We start from the raw sequence: 22,659 nt of genomic DNA, 5'->3' as shown, positions 1-22,659 counted from the left end.
GGTTAAGTGACTTGCCCAGGGTCACACAGCTACTAAGTGTCAAGTGTCTGAGGCCAGATTTGATCTCATGTCCTCCTGAATCCAGGGTGGGTGCTTTATCCACTGCACCACCTAGCTGCCCCTTGAGCCAAGCATTCTGAAAAACAATTTGGAGCTATGATGAAAGGGCTATAAAACTGCATATCCTTTGATCCAGTAATACCACTACTAGGTTTAGATCACAAAGACATCTCAAAAGAGATAAAAAGACCTATTTGTACAAAAATATTTACAGCAACTCTTTTTTGTCGTGGCTAAGTATTGGAAATCAAAGAAATCCTAATTGGGGAATGGCTAAACAAGTTGTGGTATATGATTGTGATGGAATATTATGACAATCAGGATGATTTCAGAAAGGCCTGGAAAGACTTGTATGAACTGATGCATAGTGAAGTGAGCAGAACCAGGAGAACATTGTGCACAGTGATAGCGATATTGTTTGATGAAGAACGGTAAGGGGCTAAAATTCTAGCTAGTCTGTCTAAAATATGTAATGAGTGGTCGCAAATAAATTATAAGCTTTAGCAAGAGTTAGACTTTTAAGAATTTGTTAAGGAGAATAAGAATTTGGTGAAGAGGGAGAGAAAAGCTTAGATTCATCTATCTATAAAAGGGAGAGTGCATTTCTAGCTGCACTTTCCACCAGCGTGCTGACGAAAGAGAGCAAGAGCACCAGCCTCGCCCCTTCTTCCTCCCACAAGCAAACGTTACTTTCTGATGCCAAAGAGCCACATGACTTGCCCTCAGATACCTTCTCCTCATGGCGGAACCCTCCCACTGTAAGTCTCCAGCAGGTGGTATCATTCCAATGGTTCCAAAACTGTAAATGATTTAACTATTCTCAGAAATACAATGACACAAGACAACCCCAAAGGACTAATAATGAAACAAACTATTCACTTTCAAAGAAATAACTCATGTTGATTGAACACATTATGAAGCATCCTATTTTCACTTTCATTTTGTTTCCTTTGAATCTTTGTATATAAAATTACTAATATGGAAATTTTTTACATAATTACACATATCTAACCTATATTTGATTGCTCACCACTGGAGGGAGGGGAGAAGGGAGGTAGGAAGGGAGGGGCTAGAATTTGGAACTCAAAACTTTAAATAAAAATGTTTCCAAAAAAAAGAAAAATAATTTCATGATTCTTCCCATATGGTATTAGTTTCCATTGAAGGCATATATTCATATGTACATGACTATACATACATATACATAAATGTATGTGGATATATATATATGTACATATATGTATATATGTATGTGTGTGTGTATATATATGTATATATACATCCTCATGGCCATATACCATTTGTTTGAATACACAAAGTCAAGAAACCATAGTGTGTGTTATGAAATTCTGTACTGTGACAACTTACCCAAGTCTAGAATTCTCTCCCTCCCCATCCCCACCTCCAGACTTCTGTGACATCTTTCAAGTCTAGGTTAAAAACTTAACCTTCTTTAGGAAGCCTTTATCAAATTTCTTTCATCCTAGAGCCTTCTTCCTGTTGATTATCTCCAATTTATAGTGTATAATTGCTTATTTTCTCCCCCATTAGACTGTGAGGTCAGAGACTGAATTTTACTTTTCTTTGCATCCCCAGTGGTTCCTGAAACAAAATAGGTGCTTAACAATTGTTCACTGATGACACAAAAATGTTAATTTGTTGGTAATGTTAACTATTATAAATAACCACATTAGTTAGAAAGAACGCATGAAGAAAGATGCTACCTGCATCCAGAGAAAGAGCTGATAAATAAAAGTATATATAGAATAATTTTACACACACACAAACACATATATTTGTGACTAATAGTAGCTATCTCTGGGTTGGGGGAAAGGGAAAAAAGGAGAAAAAAGACAAAGAAATTTATATACGTGTATATATATATATATATGTAAATGGAATAGCAAATTGTACATAATCAGTTTTCGTTTTCATGTGAAATTAAATATATAATGTTATAGAAATACTTGGTTTATCCCATAAATTAAAAATTATATATATATATATATATATATATTTTTTTTTTAATGGTGATGATAGGGAGAGATTAGCTAGGGAAGATTAGAAAAGGCCTCATTTGGGAAATTTTTTTTGGTTGAAATTTAAAGGAAATTAAGTATTGGATGTTTCCTGTATAGGAGACAGCTGGGCCTGTGTCAAAGCATGGAGACAGGAGACAGAATGTTGCGTGTGAGGACTAACAAGGCCACTTTGGGTGGCCCACTGAGTGAGTAAAGGGTACTATGTATAATAAGGCTTAAAAAGTAAGTTAGAGCTAGGTTGTAATGCCAAATAGAGGAGTTTGTATTTGATCTTAGTGACTCAAAATAAAACATAAAAAAAAAAAAAGCATGGTAAAGGTTAGGGTCACTAACTCCACTATTGTTCCCTGAGCTCTGGCAGCACACTCATGCCACTAACAAAGGGACACAAGAAAATACACAGGTTATAGTCAACCATTGGCTTTTATGAGAAATAAGATTAGATCAGCCAGATGTAGTCTTTGAAAAAATAAAAGAAGGCTTAGGAAAGTGTGCCAGTCAAGCCTACCTGAAGTAAGACAGAGGAAAGGGGAAAGCATTGTAAGTTTCTCTAAATATCCTTCCTCCTCCACATTCTGGTCACTTTGGCAAGTGATTAAGAATTTTTAAAAAAATTAGTCACAGATTTATATATTTAAAAGGAATAGCAAAAGTTGTGCATAAGAAATTTGCAGTTTCATGTGCAATCATTTAAAAAATTAAACTGTTATAGAAATGCTTATTTTATTCCATAAATTGAATGAATACATATTGAATATAAAAGAAATAAATATGAAAAATTAAATAAATGAAAAATTAAAATAAAAAATGCATATCTTATGGTTTGCCCCTTTTCCAGGCTCCCTAGAAGTCATTGTTTGAGAAAGAAAACTGCTCAAGCTATTGTTATCAAACTGTTTTCCTCTTGTCACCATTTCTGTTGCTACATAACAACTGCTCTCACATGGTTCTGAAGGGGAACCTCCATCAACCTCCTGTTCTAGATGGGGTATACTCTTCCTTTTGTGCAGGACCCAAACATATGACATTTCTCTATCTTAGCATAGTCACCAAAGTGGACATAAACTGGGAACTAGATTAAAACAATCTCCTGCATCAATAAACCTAAACTTCTAGTAATCTACTATTCTTTGTGTGTGTGTGTGTGTGTGTGTGTGTGTGTGTGTGTGTGTGAGGCAATTGGGGTTAAGTGACTTGCCCAGGGTCACACAGCTAGTAAGTGTTATGTGTCTGAGGCTGGATTTGAACTCAGGTCCTTTTGAATCCAGGGCCAGTGCTCTATCCACTGCACCACCTAACTGTCCCATAATCTACTATTCTTACTAAAATCCTATGTTAATTGTTGATCCTGGCATGAAGGGGATCCTTAATGTTCAGTGGCTCTCTGTTTAGACTCCTGTTCTGCCACTTTTTTCCTAGGTTTGTATGTGGGCCTGGGACTGAGCTAGCTAAGTCTGGAAAGTTTATCACCAGAAGACTGAACAATTGATTAGAGGCAATTGTAATAGAAAGAACTTTGGGTATGGAATCAGAGTTTCTAAGTTCAAATCAAGGTTCTGCTGCCCCTCATGTTACATTAGACAAGTCACTTAGTTTTGGATCTTTACTGTCCTTATCTTTAAAATGAGGGGCAGACAAGGTGACTTTTAAAGCCCCTTATAGTTCTTAATCTATTATCCAAAAGGCATGAAGGATTTTTTGTTTCTTTGTTTTGTTTTGGGTTCTGGTTAGAGATTTGTGAATACCAGTTATTAGTCAATGAGGAAGAAAATTGAAAGAGCTCAATCTGTCCAGTTAGAGGATTTGATTTTTAGACCAACTTCTGGAGGTTAATACATATATATGTCCTTGGGAAAAATCACTTAATCTCCCTTGGCCTTACTTCACTCATCTGTACAAGGGAGGGGGCCCAAATGGTCTTTGAAGTACCTTCCAGCTCTAGATAGATAATTTTAAGATCTAAATAGAAAAGTGAAAATATTAGATGGTGGGTGTGCCCATACTAGTAAAATCACACACCCCTGAAGATTGATAATTGAGGTCATGACAGATAGGAGCAATTCATGTTAAATGGACACCATTGCACTGAAGCAAACTATAGCATAGCACTCAGAAAATAACGATGTTATTTTTTGAGAGAGGTTGGAGAGGAAGGCATACTACCAATTGGAAATGTCAGCAGTATGGAAGCAGGCACTCAGGTCTTTTTCATGTATAATTGGAGTCAGCTAAAAATAAATTGAATTGGGCAACAGCTCCACATGCCCCTTCTGCTTTACCTTTATTTTAATAAATAATTGAGTAGATATCTAAAATAGTTGTTTTGGAATGAAACTTTGTAACATGCAAAATATTTTACTTGACTGTTTTACTCCATTATGGTTTCATAGTACTGAGGACCAGTTTGGATTTTCGTCTATTCCGTAAAGCTTTAGTCTTAATCTAAACTGGGGTCAGAATTGAATAGGAAGAGGACACAGGACTGGATTTTATTGGAGAAAGTATGTAGTACTTTTTTTTACAAGTATTTTATTATTTTCCAGTTTTTCAACATTTGTTCTTATAAGATTTCTAATTTCCAATTTTTCTCCCTCCCCTAGACAGCAGGTAATCTGATGAAGGTTTTATATATATATATACACACACACACACATACATATATATATACACATATACATATATATATACATATATATACTCACACACATATATATATACATATATAATATTAAACATATTTCTGCATTAGTCATGTTATAAGAGAAGAATCAGAGCAAAAAGCAAAAACCTCAAAAAAGAAAAACGACAGCACCAAAACCAAAAGAAATAGTATGATTCAATCAGCATCCATATTCCACAGTTCTATTTTTTATGTTGATTTGGAGGTCCTTTTCCATCATGAGTCCTTTGGAACTTTCTTGTACCATTGTATTGCTGAAAAGCATCTAGTCTATCACAGTTGATCAACACATAATGTTGATGATACTGTGTGAAATGTTCTTCTGGTTCTGCTCATCTCAGTCATCATCAGTTCATGTAAGTCCTTCCAGGGTTCTCTGAACTCCTCCTGCTCATCCTTTCTTACAGCACAATAGAATTCCAATACATTGGGGCAGCTAGGTGGCACAGTGGATAGAGCACTAGCCCTGGAGTCAGGAGTACCTGAGTTCAAATCCAGCCTCAGACACTTAACACTTACTAGCTGTGTGACCCTAGGCAAGTCACTTAACCCCAATTGCCTCACTAAAAAAAAGAATTCCAATATATTCATATACCACAACTTGTCCAGCCATTCCCCAATTTATGGACAACCCCTCAATTTCCAATTCCTTGCCACCAAAAAAGAGCATCTATAAATATTTTTGAACATGTGGGTCCTTTTCCCTTTTTTATGATCTCTTTGGGAAAAAGACCCCAAAGTGGTATTGTTGGGTCAAAGGATATGCACAACTTTATAGCCCTTTGGGCATAATTCCAAATTGCTCTCTTGAATGGTTGGATCAGTTCACAGCTCCACCAACAATGCATAAGTGTTCCAATTTTCCCACAGTTTCTCCAACATTTATTATTTTCCTTTTTTGTCATATTAGCCAATCTGATAAGTGTCAGGTGTTACCTCAGAGTTGTTTTAATTTGCATTTCTATAATCAGTAGTGATTTACAGCATTTTTTCATATGGCAATACATAGTTTTGATTTCTTCATCAGAAAACTGCTTATTAATATCCTTTGACCATTTCTCAATTGGGGAATGACTAGAATTCTTATATGATTTAGTTCCCAATATATTTTAGAAATGAGGCCTTTATCAGAAGTACTGGCCATAAAAATTGTTTCCCAGCTTTCTACCTCCCTTCTAATTTTGGATGCATTGCTTCTGTTTGTACAAAACCTTTTCAATTTAAAGTAATCAAAATAATTCATTTTGCAATTCATAATATTCTCTGTCTCTTGATTGGTCATAAACTGTTCTCCTTTCCAAAGATCTAAAAGGTAGACTATTCCTTCCTCTCCTAATTTACCTTATCACTTCTTATGTCTAAATCAAGTACCCATTTGACCTTAATTTTTGTATAAGGTGTAAGATGTTGGCCTATGTCTAATTTCTGCCATACCATCTTCCAGTTTTCCCAGCTGTTTTTGTCAAATACTGAGTTCCTATCCCAAAAGTTGGAGTCTTTGGGTTTATCAAACAGTACATTACTAAAGTCATTTACGACTGTGTCTCCTATGCCTAGCCTATTCCATTGATCCTCCACTTTATTTCTTAGCCAGTACCAAATAGTAGAAACTATCTAGTACTTTTTGTGATCCGTAACTATACCTGCAAAGGCCTGTCTCTTTAATACCATTAGTATCCAAGTGATGTTACTTAACCCTGAATCATGAGACACCACAATCTCTGAAGAATTCATGTTTTGTGTAACCGAAAGGGGGAAGACATATGGTAAAAGTAAATAGGTTGGGGGAGGGTGGTGAAAGGGAAGGCGCAGCTTGAAAGGGGATCTGTTCCCGCCACTGAACCCCTCTGAAATCCCCCGCGAATCCTGCCGCTTTCCCTGCACGTCTTTCTGTTAATCCGGCTTCTGACCACCCGGGGCAACTAGAAAAGAGATTGTAGGTCGTGGAAAGGAATTAGGAAAATCCAAGATGAGCTGGGCGTTCCTGACGAAGTTGCTGGAGGCTGTGACCCAGCATTCCACCCTGGTGGGGAAACTCTGGCTGTCCGTGCTGGTTGTGTTCCGACTGGTGCTGCTGGCCGTGGGCGGGGAGGCCATTTACCGGGACGAACTGAGCGGATTCGTGTGTAACACCCGGCAGCCAGGCTGCGAGAACGTCTGCTACGACGCCTTCGCGCCCCTCTCCCACGTTCGCTTCTGGGTGTTCCAGATCATCCTGGTCACTGCGCCCACTGTGTTCTACCTGGGCTATGCCGTGCACCATCTCTCCCGGCGCCAGACGACCCAGAAGCAAGAGGAGGAAGAGGAGGAGCCCATGATCCAAGAGAAGCCCCAGAAGTCCCCCGATGATGGAGCCCACGATGGTCGCGGGAGGATCCGCAGAGACGGGCTCCTGGGGGCCTATGTGGGGCAGTTGCTGGTGAGGTCTGCCTTAGAGGTGGGCTTCCTACTGGGCCAGTACCTACTCTATGGCCTGGAGGTGCCTCCTTTCTACGTCTGCCGACGCAGCCCTTGCTCCCACACTGTGGACTGCTTTGTATCTCGTCCCACGGAGAAGACCATCTTCCTGCTGGTCATGTATGCAGTCAGTGGCCTCTGCCTCCTGCTCAATCTGATCGAGTTGCTGCATCTGGGCCTGGGAAATTTGAAGAACGGCGAATACAGCTCTGCCCCACCTCCCCATTCCAAGGGTCTCAAACTGGACCTGGAGCAAATGCACAAACAGCTGCATCTGGTCCAGAAGCAAATGGACATGGCGTTGCATCTGGGCACACCTCTGGCTACAGCGCCTGACTGTTCAGATCAGCTTCCAACTTACGCTATCTCCACTCAGCAAAACCGGCACAACCAAGCCCAGAAAGAGGCCCGGATTTCCAAGACAGATCTATGACCTACAGGAGATGTTTCTTGTTCACCTGCTATTGGACACACACGATGGGGAGAAATGAGAGTTTTGGAATCCCAAGGATTAAGGGCCTGAGAATCTCCACCCATAAAAGCTTTATCTTTTAGTCATTTTGTATCCTTTCATATACATATATTTGTGTATATATGTGTATTCACATGTACATGCCCATGTATGTGTGTACATATGTATACACAAACACAGTCACAAGGCCTTGGTGGCCTATCCTTCCACCTTTCTTCTGACTGTAGTTCTCCTTAGAGATCATTCTTTCCATCCTCATTTTGATACTCCTCTCCCTCCTCCTCCTCCCACCTCATCCCCATAACCACCCAGAACACACTGAGTTTACTGGACAATAGACCTGGAAACTTGAAACCTGGAGACTTGAAATTTTGACCATCTCAGGGACTTACCCTCCAAATATGGTGCCATTTGGCATTGAAGCCTGAAAACCTTATATGCCAATAAAGACTTATTTTGTTCTGTCAAAAAAAAAAAGTAAATAAGTTGTATCATATTATCAACAAATAACTTATAAGTTGTATAAAGCACATTAGCAAGGATACCTATGACTGAACAAGGGGCATAGTCATATAATAACAATGACATTTAAGAGTATAAGTATTGTACTTAGATCAGTGCAATATGAAAAGAACAAGAGGAAGACCTACAGCATATTGACTAGATTTTCTTTGGAGGGTATTGGAAAGTTATGGATAAGAATTGATGTGATAAAAAGCATGGATGGGTTGAGATGTGCACCAGGAAAGGAAGTGTCTATATCTCTAAAATCATATATCCGTAGAAGTACTGAAGCTTATGATTTTCTAAATGTGTGTATATATACATGTATGTATACATGTATAAAGAGATACACATATATACACATAAGTGTGTGTATATACACATGTATATATAATAATAATAGTGTATGTATACATATGTGTATATACATATACATATGTTATAATATTTTATTCTTTATATGAAGTACTAAGATTTCCAACCATTTGAGGGCTTTTTTTCCCCCAGTACTGTTAATGTCCTTTCCTTTCCTTGCCCAGCTTATAACTATCAGCAACCATTTGTAAGATGCCTGGCCAGGGGTCAAAGGTGAAATCCTTACCCACAGAATAGGCATTGAATGGCCCCTAAAATTATTCTGCGATCTTCTCTAGTCCATTAAACCAGATAGCCTTGATATTATTTCGAGGTATGTGTAAAATTGGGAATGCTTCCTGAAAGCTGAGATATATGGTCACTATATATGCATGGGAAACAGGAGAGGAAAAGAGAGAAAAAGCATGGGTTGAATTGGATTGGATGACTTCCAAATCCCCACTTTTTTCTGAGAACTCATACTACTATCATTGGTTAATGATGGGAATATAACCTGAACTTGATTTTGAGCTAAGATTGAAATGTATCTTCAATAACCTCATCTGAATTTATTCAACAAATTACACCTGGCATCCTTCTCAGTAATAGACACAGACTTTCAGAGAGCTAATCAGGACCGTATTTAATTATATGTTACTGGGTGTGTGTTTCACATGTACTATTCTTGTCTCTTTGGTACCCAAAAAATCCATCTGTCCAAAATACTATCCTCATTAGTCTGCCACAGTATGTAAAATTCCCACAATTATAATCACTCCTTTGGGGTAAGTTTTTGTGTCTCCTGGAGGACCTTGTAAAAGTGAAAATGATGCCCAAGAGTTGGATAATGAGATTAGCTAGTGCAACAAAGAGCCTGGGAGACTATAAGAGAGGGCAGGTTAATTTAATATATGGGGACGAGGAGGAAATGTGAAAGGAATTATAAGGTCTGGACTATGGGCACTTTGCAAAACAAGGTAAGTTCACCTGAAGGGACCAGTTTGAGGGACTTAATCATTTCACGAGATAACATAAATGTCTTGGGTTTTAACAGATGGTAGCTATACCAAGGGGGAAAGAAACTGAAGTAGAGTTAAGGGACTAATGAAGCAAAACAATACCATCTTAATTTCCCCAAAGGGATGACCCTACTGTTTTACATCATTCATTAACTCATTCATTCATTAATTCAATCAATCATTCAACCAAGTATGTGCAACACTCTGAAAACAACGGTGAGCAACACAAAGATGAATAAAGCATGGTACCAATTGTCACTGACAGGTAGGACAACAGCCTGGTTGCTGCTGGATAGTTTAGAGGATTTTGACATTACAAAGGAAAGTTCTCACTAGAAGCCAATCATGTGGAAGAGATTTGTCTGGAGGGAAAATGGACTGTTTCCATTAGCATTTCCATTACCTAAATTTTAGGTAGTGTCTCTTGAAAAATGGAGCTCGAATAAAACACAAGGAGATTGTCATAGACTGATTTTTGCATTCTCATGGTTCTGTGGTCTACTGGTTATTCTTCTGCACAAATCCATCTGTGCTTCTGTAAATCTGTGACCCCGTTTGTGGTTGGTAGGTCCCAGGCATCTGCTTTCAAGGATCTTAATTAATATAGGAGATAATATAATTACAATACAAAGTAGAATAAAGTAAGTACACAAAAGAGATGAAAATCTTATGAGATTTCAAAGGAGGAGAGATCACATCTGAGACTGAAATGAGGTGTTTGGAGATTTCAATGCAGACGGTATTGACATTACTTCTCAAAAACTACTTTTGACTATATTTGCTATTCACTAATTAACGTTGACTCAGCCACTTCAGGTATCTATCTAATTTTCAGTTTGGTTTGTCTCATATAATACTCATTATTACTTGTCTTATGTATCTCCAGGATACTACTGCTTATATCTCCCCCATTGTGGTCAAGAACCCCATCAGACATCTCTATTATTCTTCATATGCCATCTTTTTATTCAATTATACAACACAATCAGTCTCTGACCTGAGTATATATGGCTTCACCAAGAAGTTTTTGCTCTCCCAATGTGAATCTATAGAAAGACATGCATATACAGGTGTATATATACACACATCCACAATCATATGTTTGTATATACAAACAAATATAAGTACATTTATATGTATATAAGCTTGGTACCTTCTGTGTTTTTCCCCTATCTGCTGTGAAGTGAGGAATGAGTTTGCTTTATTTACCTGGAAAGTTCACTCCTTTAGAACAACTCTCCCAGTGGTCTGAGATAAATGAGTATCTAATGGAATTGAATTTTCCATGGGATCAAGGCTTTGCTGACACTTTGCTTCCATGAAGAATGGCTAGGCACTGAACAGTTTGCCTGGATTTCTTTGCCTCCACTTGAACTTTTACTTACATTTCACCTTGGGCTGAATATGGTGTTTACTCACCTTCTCAGAGAGGAGAAGCCAGTTCTAAGCCCTGGCTTTTAGCTCACTGTGATAGTTATTCACGGGCTGTTGCATAGTGATTTTCATACACTTTCTTCCTGCCCCAGATCAGTGGAGCAGTAAATAAGGAAGAAGCAAAAAAAGCAGCTCTCCCTAAAGAGCATCAGATCAGTGGTGCAGGAAATAGAAAGCAACTCCCTAAGGGAGCACATGCATTCATAGCAAATTCTACCAGCAAATGATAATCACCCAGCTAATTATATTTAATTGCCCTCTGCATTGAAATAATAAATAACATGGAAGTCCAGGGCTGCTTGTTGAGGATTATAACTGGATGTAAATATAAGGAAAACAAACAAGAAAATGAAAACACATGCCATTTACCAAAAATAGCAGGTTTAGGCATTAATTATAGTGTTACCCACTAAGATAAATTTCCTTAAGAGTCCACCAAGTATTAGATGTATAGCAGAAAAAAGTCAGATTGAAATAAGTAGGAAGGCCAACAACCAGGATGGATTTCTAGTGATAATAGCTCACACCTATATAGCAAGGTTGCAATTTACAAAATTGTTTCTTCACCAAATGCAGTAAGGTAGAGAGCCCTGTTTGAGCAAATACTTAGGAATTGAACCCAGAATATTTGTGTCATTTACCTCTCCTTAGTGACCTTCATTTTGCCATTTTTCATGTGCATGTTAAAGCATTGTCTCAATTTGGAACCATGTCCAAAAGACTATAAAACTGCATACCCTTTGACCCAGTAAAAACACTACTGGGTCTGTATCCCAAAGAGATCATTAAAAAAGGGAAAGGACCTATATGTATAAAAATATCTATAGCTGCCCTTTTTGTGGTTGTGAAGAATTGGAAATTGAGGGAATGCCCATCAATTGGTGAATGGCTAAACAAGCTGTGGTATATAATTATAATGAAATACTACTGTGCTATAAGAAATGAAGAGTAGGCATATTTCATGAAAACCTGGAAAGACTTGCATCAACTAATGCTGAGTGAAATAAGAAGAAACAAGAGAACATTGTACACAGTAACAACATTGTGTGATGATCAACTGTGAAACACTTAGTTCTTCTCAGCAATACAATGATCCAAGACAATGCTGAAAGACCTACGATGGAAAATGTTCTCCATATCCAGAGAAAGAACTATGGAATCTGAATGAAGATTGAAGCATGCTATTTTTACTTTTGTTGTTGTTTTTTGTTTCTTCTTTCCTGTGGGGTTCTTTTCCTTTTCTTCTTATTCTTCTCTCGAAACATGATTAATGTGGAAATATGTTTAACATGACTGCAATGTATAACCTACATCAGATTGCTTGCTGGATTCATAAGGGAGGGAGAAAAAATTGGAACTCAAAATCTTACAAAAATGAATGTTGAATACTATCTTTACATGTAATTGGAAAAATAAAACTATTTTAAAAAGACTTAGCTCTTACCACCTTTCATAGTCATTCTCTGACAAGGGAGAATAAGTAGGAGAATTTATAATGGAGCCATTTATTAAAGTTTTATTCTGAATTCATCTTATGGGTCACAATGGAACTGGTCTTGCCTTGGCCTTGTTCCGAGCCCAATTCAACATCATAAATCTTTGCAGTGACCTATATAAAGTTAAATATTGACCTTCCTCAAGCCTAAGTAGAAATCTCATTTTTTCCTCATCCTATAATCTTTCTCTCCTAATCATGAAAGATTAACCAATAATATAAGAATCTGCTTTCAGGTATAGGAATCCCTGGTAGAAGGATATCCTTGATCTCTTTTGTTAGTTCATCAGGTTCATTATTAAACCTTACTGTGGGTGTTCCCCATGGATCTTTCCTAGTTCCTATTGTCTTCTCTTTCTATATTCTCTACTTTGGTGATATCACCAGCTGTTAGTAGTTTGATTAACACCTCTTTGCTCATGATTCATTGTCTCCAAACTAAACTTCAGTCCTGTACCACCAATTGCCTATTAGGCATTTCAAACTGTATGTCCTAGAGACATTTCAAACTCAACATGTTCAAAGTAGAACTTACCTCTCCCCCCAAATCCTGACTCAAGTCTATTCTTGCCTCAGTACAAACTTTCCCATTTCTGTTGAAGGCCATAACAGTCTTATTATCTCCCAGGATTGTAAACTCAGTGCTATCCTTGACTCTTCTCTCTCCTCCCTCAACTCATATTTGCAACAAGTTGCCAAACATTGTCTCTTCTGCATCCATCATATCTCCTGAATCTGATCCCTTTTCACTATGCACACAACTAACACTTTGGTTCAGGCCCTTACCACCTCCTGTCTAAATTATTATAATAGCCTCCTTATTAGTCTCCCTGCTTTAAGAGTCTTCTCTTTCCAGTCCATACTACCTACAGCTGTCAAAGTCATTTTTAAAGCGTAGATTTGACCATAATACTCCCTTGCTTAATAAACCCCCTTTTGCCACTAGGATAAAACTTAAACTCATATTTACCTTTCCATTTTTATTGGATATTATTCTCAAATATTTTCTGAAGTCAATAATGCCACAAAGCTTGTCTACTCTCTGTTCCTCACATGGTACTTTTCATTCCCTGCCTGTATTATTTTGCACTAGCCATATGCTAGATCTGAAATTCCCTCTCTCTCTCCATGTCATTCCTTTTAGAATTCTTCTCTTCTTTTAATTTGCATGAAACTCAAACTGTGTCCTTTACATGAAGGACTTCTTGATCCATTCAACTACAAATGACTTCCCTTTCAAACTACCTTCTATTTAACCTCTTTGAATTTATTTTCTTTATTTTGTATATGCAAATATATGTATATATGTATGTGTGTGTATATATTCTTTGTGTCCACATAGACCATAGTACAGCAATATTCACCATGGGATTTTCTTGGCAAAGATTCTGCAATGGTTTTCCATTTCCTTCTCCAGTGGATTAAGAAAAACAGAGGTTAAATGACTTGCCTAGGGTCACACAGCTAGTCAAAGTCTGAGTCTAGATGTGAACTCAGGTGTTCCTGACTCCAGGCCCATCACTCTATCCACTAAACCTTCTGGCTGCCCCTATACTGATACATAGTAAGTGCTTAATGAATATTTGTTTATTCACTAATCCTAAAATTACTTTGTTCCCTTATTACACTTGTGTAGAGATCTTCTCTTTTTTCTTTCTTGAACTCTTCACTTAGTGTCTAAGATCCAGTTCCCATACTATGACTGCAATAATAAGATAACTAGCCATTCTGTAAATTTTATTCATCAATATGATCCTTGAGATTAAACTGGCCTGGAAATAGGTCACTTCCAGCTAGGAAGAATATATTGATTATCTCCTTCCTTTATTTAATCTTTTGAAAATTCTTTTTGAAGTTCATGGTTTTAATCCTTAGTTAGAAAGTCTATAGTCTTTGTGTATCTTTTAGGCATATTTTGGTGGAATATTCCAATAACAGTTTGCTTGTTTTTATTCCCTTCCTACTCAATGCCCTCCTTCACACTTCTGCCACAACAATCTTGTCTGCTCAGAAATCATTCGTGATGCCTTAATAAAAGTTCAAACTACTTTTTCTCTCATTCAATCTGCTGTATACCCTTTCAGTCTTATGTCTTGTTACTCTTCTCCATATACCCTGTTCACTCTCCTCTCCACGGATAAACCATGTAATTTTCCATCTCTATACTTTTGTTCCGGCTGCTCCTCATGCCTAGAGTGATATTTCTGTTGTTGTTCTACCCATGCTTTAAAGCCAAACTCAAATGCTACCCTTGCATCCTTGAAGCCCTTCTGGTCTCTCTAGAATTTAACTACTCACATATTCTTTATAGCATCCTGACACATGTATTATGATTATTTTCGTAGTGATCTGTGAAGTCTAGAAATCTCTGACTTTTCCCTACCATATCACTCTAGAGTTACTGCAGAGGTAAACTACCCTGAGAATCAGTGGATTTTCACCCATTCCTTTCATTGATGTAGAAAGCATCAACATTCTTCCTGTCTTGTTCCTAGGCTTGTGAATTCAGTTATCTTCAACCCCCCTTTCCATGTCATGCCACATATTCAATCAGTTGCCAATGTTTGCCTTTCCTAACTCCACCAGCTCTCCTGCATGCAACCTCCTCTCTCTACTAGTTTATCAATTAGTGATGGGTCTGCTCATGATTAAATCATCCCTAATTCACCAGCATGTACATGGTCTGTCACTGAGCCCATACTTTTATATTTTCTGGTGAGATAGATGCTAAGCACTGTCTTACTGTGTGGTTTTAGCTGGTAGGTCATGACAAGAATTTTTTTCATGTTTATCCCACATAAGGAGTTAATGTTTATACAGTCCAAGAATGTAATGACATTGGCCATTTTCACCAGCCATGTTCCATTTTTTTAACCACTGGCATTCATCTTCAACAATGTGAATAATAGCTAATATAACATTTATTTCAAATTAAATACAAGTATTTATTTAGCTACTACTCTGTGAATAATATTCTATTAAGTTTTATGAAAGATATGAAAGAAATATAAATTGAGTCCCTATTTAATAAGAATTTATAATCTCATTGGTAGGGTAAGAAAACAAATATCTGACACAAAGAACAAAAAAAGTAATCATATGCTTCACAAACTGGCAATCACCCTTGCTGCTCCCATAGGAGACCATGCCCTAGCAGAACTTCCCTGGGGCTCTGGTTTCCCAATTAATGACTGCTTCTTTCCAAGAAGAATATCAGAAAAGTCACAGTCATACTTCATTTCACTTTTTCCCCTGTGGCATTCTTGTTTATAGCCTCACCATTTACCTTGCCACTGAAAAGGTACCTTTCTAACTTCTTCTCCCCCTCCCCTCCCAGTTTTGGAACCATGAGCCCTGATTGAATCAATTCTGCCATTCTACCAAATCATATAACTCCCATGATCACCAGCTCAATCTTCTAAAATATAAAAATTATAATATGTGTGCTATCTTCTCTCAGAATAGTTGTGAGAATAGAATAAGCATATTAAAAGCACTTTTATATTTTGAAACTTGTTTGGGTGTGCATGTTTCTGTGTATGTTAGTCCAGATGAACAATGATCTCATTTAAGTAGGCAATCTTTCCAACACAATTTATACATTGTCTTCACCTTAGAAGATGGTCTTCATGCATTTTTGTTTCTGACATCATCCATCACCTTGATATGTAATCTTTTGGTAGAGACCTCTGTATTTAACTAGGCTACTCCTCATACATCAGACATAAAGACTCTTTCTGGCTCTATATAGTAGAAGTGTTTCCAATATACATCAAAGCTTATTGGAATAACTTTTGAGAAACTGGAGTAAATTTTATGCCACAGTAAGATATCCCTAGAGGGCCTTAGTTGTAGATTACACAATAACCATCTCAGTGTTAGAAGGGACTTCACATTCCTCCTACTATATACATGTCAAAGAATCTCCTATACATTATTGCAACAAGTGGTGCTGAAGATATCTAAGTAGGAGAAGACTATTCAAACAGCTCTGCACTTTTAGATAGATCTAATTGTTACTAATTTCTTTTTTAAAAAATTTTCTTATGTTTAAACTCAGGGTTTGTTTTTTATTGTTGTTGTTTTGTTTTTTATGAATCTTCCAGCATAGGGTCTTATTTTTTGTATTTATTTATTTATTTATAATTTTCCCCAAGTTACATGTAAAAAAATAAATTTTTCACACTGATTGTTTAAAAGTTTGTGTTCCAAATTTTCTTCCTGCCTCCCTTCCCACCCCAAGAAATCAAGCAATTGAATATAAGTTATAGATGTGCAGTCATAAAAACATATCCACGTTGGTCTAGTTGTGAAAAAAAAACAGACAAAATACCTTTAGAAAGGGGAACTAACAAAATAATTGTGCTTCAATCTATATTCAGATAGCATCAGGTCTTTCTCTGTGGATGGATTGCATTTTTCATAAGTCCTTCTGATAGCATCCTGATCATCATTTCTTTCACAGTTACTATTGCTAACTATATTTGCCCTCCATCCTATTCTCTCCCCTTGATATTTACTCTATTTTCTATCTTCTTTCACCCTATCTCTCCTCAAAAATGTTTTGCTTTTTGCTGCCCTGTTCTTCAGTCTGCCCTTCCTTCCTTCACCTCTCCCTCCTTATCCCCTTCCCCTTCCACTTTCCTGTGGGAAAGATATATTGGCATACTCACTTGATTGTGTATGTTATTCCCTCTTTGAGTCAATTCTGATGAGAGCAAGTCTCCCTCACTCCCCCACTCCTTCCCCATCTTCCCCTCCACTCCATGAGCATTTTCTTGTTTCTTTTAGGTAAGCTTTTTTTACACCCTTCCACCTCTCCCTTTCCCTTTCTTCCAGTGCATTTCTCTTACCCCTTAACTTTATTTTAAAGATGTCATGACTGGACAGCTAGGTGACGCAATGGACAAAGCACCAGCCCTGGACCCAGGAGAACCCAAACCCAAATCTAGCCCCAGACATAAGCCACCCCACCTTGCCTGCCCCTCAAAAAAGGGAAAAAAAAGAATAAATAAAAAATAAATGCTTTACAGATATCATCCCTTCATGTGCAATTCACACCTGTGCCCTCTAAGTATATTCCTTTTTGAGTACTTCCATGGCCTGAGACTAATTCATATTTTTCTTGGAAGTTTTGGATGTAGGAGCTTTGACCTTGCTATTATCTTCTTCTGAGGGTGAATTTTGATCTACCTTGTCACCAAAGAAACAATCGATAGTCCATTGCTTTCTGTGCCTGCTCATCCTGGCCACCTATTTCTTGGCTTTTAACTCCTTCATAATGTGGAGCACTACTTCCAGGATGCAGTGTTCCAAGCTACAAGGGGTCCCAGGGGGTACAATTTAAAGAGAGGCTCATTCTCAGGCTTTCTGGCCTGTAAGTAGCCCCAGGCCTGCTTTCTCTTTAACTGGGAAGCAGAAGTCTGATTGAAATCTGATTCTCTGTGGTCCACAAGCTTGGTGAGCCTGTGCCACTCTTCCACTGGGCCTTTGCCACTCAAGTACACTTCCTGGGCAATGTTGCCCACCTCTGCTTCAACAGAGACCTCCACTATTTCCCCCTAGGCAATTGCTGGACCTCCTCACAGATCCGTGAGTCAAGATTCAGGAGAAAGCACTGATTCTGAGGATTCTGAGGCTCTGTAGGCATGGACTGCCTGGACCTGTTTCTGCACCATGTGCTGACGTGTTCTCTCACCCTGGTATAACAGACCCCTCCTGCCAAATTTCTCAGTCATCTTTGACTGGAAAATGATCTCACTCTGTTCTTTTTTGGGTTCTACTGCTTCAGGAGTTGTCTTATAGCATTTCTTTGGACGTGTGTTGACAGATCCTTTGGGACCTCTGAGAGTCACAGCCCTTCCTCTGCCAACTTGGCTTCACCCATGTTGCTCCTTTCTTTAAAAAAAAAAAAAAGTTTTCAGAGGTGGAGCCAAGATGGCGAAGGAGAGGCTGTGACTTCCACAAGCTCCAGATAAACCTGTCCACTCACGCCCAAATAATGCGGTGAAAAAAACAAAATCCAGAACAGCCTAATGCACATAAGAACAAAGTGAGAGTATGTCTCTGCAAAAGAGGGCAATTCCCATCACCTACTGATCAGGCTAAACAGCTCTGTGCGCAGTGTGGACCCAGCCAGGGACAGTGCTTCCAGTACCATTCAGAGTCTTCAGCACCAGCAGCTTCTAAGGCCCCGGTCACAGACAGGTGAGGGGTTCAGCAGTAGGCCAGGGTGAAATGGAGGCAGTATCTACTGGAGTTGGGGCAAAGAGCCCTAGGTCTGAACCAGTGGGCTGAGTCAAGTGGTGGTGACCCAGTAGGGGAGGGGCAAAGCATGCCAAACTTCCGACCATAGAGAATCAGAGTTCAATCAGACTTCTGTTTCCGGGTCAAAGAGAAAGCGGCCGGCCATGATTACTTATAAGCCAGGCAGGCTGAGAAGAAGCCCAATCACCCCCTGGGCCACACTGTAGGATGAACAGTGCATCTTGGAAATGGTGCTATACTTGAAGAAGGAGTAAAAAGCCAAAAAATAGTAAGACAGGATGAGTAGGCAGAGAAATCAAAAGACCAACAAAAACTTCTTTGGTGGAAAGGTAGACCACAAAACAACCTCAGAAGAAGATAATAACAGGGTCAAAGCTCCAAAATCCAAAGCTCCCAAGAAAAATATGAACTGGTCTCAGGCCATGGAAGATCTCAAAAGGGACTTTGAAGAGAAAGTAGGAGAGATAGAATGAAGATGTAGAGAAAAAGAAGAAGGAATGGAAAGAGAAATGAGAGCAATGCAGGAGAGTCATGAGAAAAAAGTCAACAGTTTGAAAAAAACAAATGGAAAAGGAGATTAGAAAACTGTCTGATGAAAATAACTGCCTAAGAATTAGGACTGAACAACTGGAAGCTAGTGACCTTATAAGAAACCAAGACACAGAAAAGCAAATCCACTTGAATGAGAAAATAGAGGGCAATGTGAAATATCTCCTTGGAAAAACAGCTGACCTGGAAAATAGATCCAAGGGAGATAATTTGATAATCATTGGAATGCCTGAAAACCATTAGCAAAAAAAAATCTTAGACACCATCCTCCAAGAGACTGTGAGGGAAAATTGCCCTGAAATTATCCTAGAAGCAGAAATTAAAATAGAAATCAAAAGAATCCACCAATCACCTCCTGAAAGAGATCCCAAAAGGAAAACCTGTCAAGGAGAAAATATTGCAAGCAGCAAGAAAAAAGGAATTCAACTACTGTGGAGCTCCAATAAGAATAGAGCAAGATCTAGCAGCTTCTACATTAAAGGACCAGAGGTTATGGAATATGATATTCCAGAGGGCAAAGGAACTGGGACTACAGCCAAAAATCATGTATCCAGCAAAACTTAGTATAATCTTTCAAAGGAAAAAAATGGAATATCAATGAGAAAAAGGTCTTTCAGGCATTTGTGATGAAAAGACCTGAACTGAATAGAAAATTTGACTTTCAAATACAAGACCCTGGAGAAGCATAAAAAGGTAAAGAGGTAAAAGACTTCATGAGGGATCTTAAAAGATCAAACTGTTTATATTTCTACATGGGAAGTTAATACTTTGAACTCTTAAGAACTATCTCAGTAAGGAATTCACAGAGGACACAGGTCTGAACTGAATACGAAAGGATGATATCTGTAAAGCATTTATGTTTTGTTCTTTGTGGGGCAGACAGGGTGGGGTGTCTTATGTCTGGGGCTGGATTTGGGCTCAGGCCTCCTGGGTCCAGGGCTAGTGCATTGTCTACTGTGCCACCTAACTAACCCATGATGACATCTTTAAAATAGGGTTGAGATGTAGGAGAAAGAGACTGAGGGAAGGGGAAGGGGAGAGATGGTCTGGGGAGAGATAGTTCACATGAAGGAAACAAGAAAAAAGCTTATGGAGGGAAGGGGAAGAGGGGGAAGGAATTGGGGAGTGAGTAAACCTCAATATCATCAGAATTGTCTCAAAGAAGGACTAACATACATACTCAAGTAGGTATAATAATATATTTTTGCCCTGAGGGAGGGGAGGGAGATAAAGGTGGGGGGAGAGGGGAAGGAGGGAAGGGCAGATTGGGGGAGAGAGCAATAAAAAAAAGACACTTTTGAGGAAGGTAAAGATGTTCTGCATAACTGGACAAGTATGACATGTTGAATTGCTTGATTTCATAGGGAGGGTTGAAGAGGGAGGCAGGAATAAAATTTAAAACCCAGAATTAGCTCAAAGACCTTAAACTCATCAGAGTGGGCTCATGGAGGGAATAACATTCACACCCAGTTGGGAGGAGTAATCTATTTAACCCTACAGGAAAGTATGAAGGGAAGAGGATAAGGAAGGAAGGGTAAAAAAAGTGGAGTGCAAAATAGAGGAGGGGACAGTCAGAAATAAAACACTTTTGAGGAGGAATAGGTAAAAAGAAGCTAGAGTAAATGTCATGGGAAGGGAGTGGGATGGAAGGAAATAATTATGATGATTGATTATAATGGCAAAACGTATGGTACCTACTTTGCTGGGCTAATATGAAGAAAATTTTTTGTCAAGTTTAAGGTACTTTATTCAGGTTATGATGAACAGGATACTATCAGAAAAACCCAGGGGCAGCTAGGTGGCATAGTGGATAGAGCACCAGCCATGGATTCAGGAGGACCTGAGTTCAAATCTGGCCTCAGACACTTGATACTTAAATAGCTCTGTGATCCTGGGCAAGTCACTTAACCCCCATGACCCCACCAAAGAAAATCCTGGAAAGACCTACATGAACTGAAGCAGAGTGAAATGTACTGTATACAAAATAACAGCAATAGTATAAGATGATCTGCTGGGAAGCATGTGGTTATTTTCAACAAGGCAATGATCCAATATAACCCTGAAGGTCTTATGAAAATGGCATCCCATGTACAGAGAAAGAACTGATAGTATCTGAAAACAGATGGAAACACATTTTTTAAATTTTTTTCCCTCTTTGACAATTCCTCAATCTGAAGTTTTGGGGTATTTTTTACTGTTTTCTCTCACAGCCTAGCTAATGTGGGAATGTTTTCCATGACTACTCATGTATAACTTATTTTGAAATGCTTGAGTTCTAGTGGATGGGGGGTAGGAATGAAGGGGGAAGAGAAGTTGGAACACAAATTTTTTAAAAATTGGTGTTAAATTTTGTTTTTACATATATTTTGGAAAATAAAATTCTATTCAATTAAAAAAAAGTTTTCATAATTTGTACTCTGTTCCCTCCAATCAGAGATGTGCTAGAGTTAGCTCCATTTGGCTCATAGAAGCCAAATGTTAAATTTTCATTGTGAGTTTATACCGTAGATATCAGCAAACACTACAAATCAGGGTTTGATTTGTTTTGCTGAATGTGGACTTAAGAAAGTTATGGAAAATTATTAATAATTAAGTTTAAACTTAAAAGTATATCATATGCACATCCTACCACCATCACCACCCCCAGCCCATAGAGCTCATTGTTAAAATTTTATCAGCACATTCACATATCCAGCTCTTCCTCCCACCTTGTGTCACGACAAAGTTAATCCTTTTTTTCTTAGTAACACCCTTTCATACTTTAAAACAAGTTACCATGACCTGCTCAGTAGTCTTCCCTTTTCCAGCCTAAATACTGCCCCCCACCCCAGTTCCTTTAACTGATTATCATATGACATGATCTTAAAGTCCTTCCCATCCTCACGGTTATCAGACGGGATAAAATCTGTATCTTCTAATGATATAATATATTTTAGACAGTTTGGGGAGAAAGGTATTAGATTACAAAAACTGAGCATTCAAAGGAATAGTACAAATTAACCTCTGCTGGCTGTAAGAGCCTGTAATAGTGAGTTAGTGAACCAGAAAGTATTTATTAAACACGTGCTATGTGCCAGACACTATACTAAGTGCAGAGCATATGAAGAAAGGCAGTAACCAGCAGTACCCAATATCTGGTCCTACAAAAAAAATAGAAGACAGAATGTCAAGTTCCAGGGCTCAAAAGAGAACTTCTATTTGTTCTTAACATCCTTTTCTGTATCCTTTCTTATGTCAGATACTAGCCATGATAAACAAAAAGGGACTGTGGGACATTTGTCTCTGATTTAATAGCAGACTTCCAGCATAGCAATATATTGATGGCA

The 22,659-nt window shown here is 38.3% G+C and overlaps 1 protein-coding gene across 1 annotated transcript; it reads left to right on the top strand.

The window, feature by feature from the left end:
* Positions 1-6,751: 6,751 nt before the first annotated feature.
* LOC122744139 (gap junction gamma-1 protein-like) lies at positions 6,752-7,921 on the top strand. Its single transcript, XM_043989529.1, has one exon. It carries the CDS (start codon positions 6,752-6,754, stop codon positions 7,670-7,672), a length of 921 nt encoding a protein of 306 aa, XP_043845464.1. The 3' UTR covers positions 7,673-7,921.
* Positions 7,922-22,659: the final 14,738 nt, after the last annotated feature.

Source organism: Dromiciops gliroides, chromosome 2, assembly GCF_019393635.1.
Source record: "Dromiciops gliroides isolate mDroGli1 chromosome 2, mDroGli1.pri, whole genome shotgun sequence".
NCBI classification, from domain to species: domain Eukaryota; kingdom Metazoa; phylum Chordata; class Mammalia; order Microbiotheria; family Microbiotheriidae; genus Dromiciops; species Dromiciops gliroides.
This window is presented reverse-complemented; position numbering and strand designations above follow the sequence as displayed.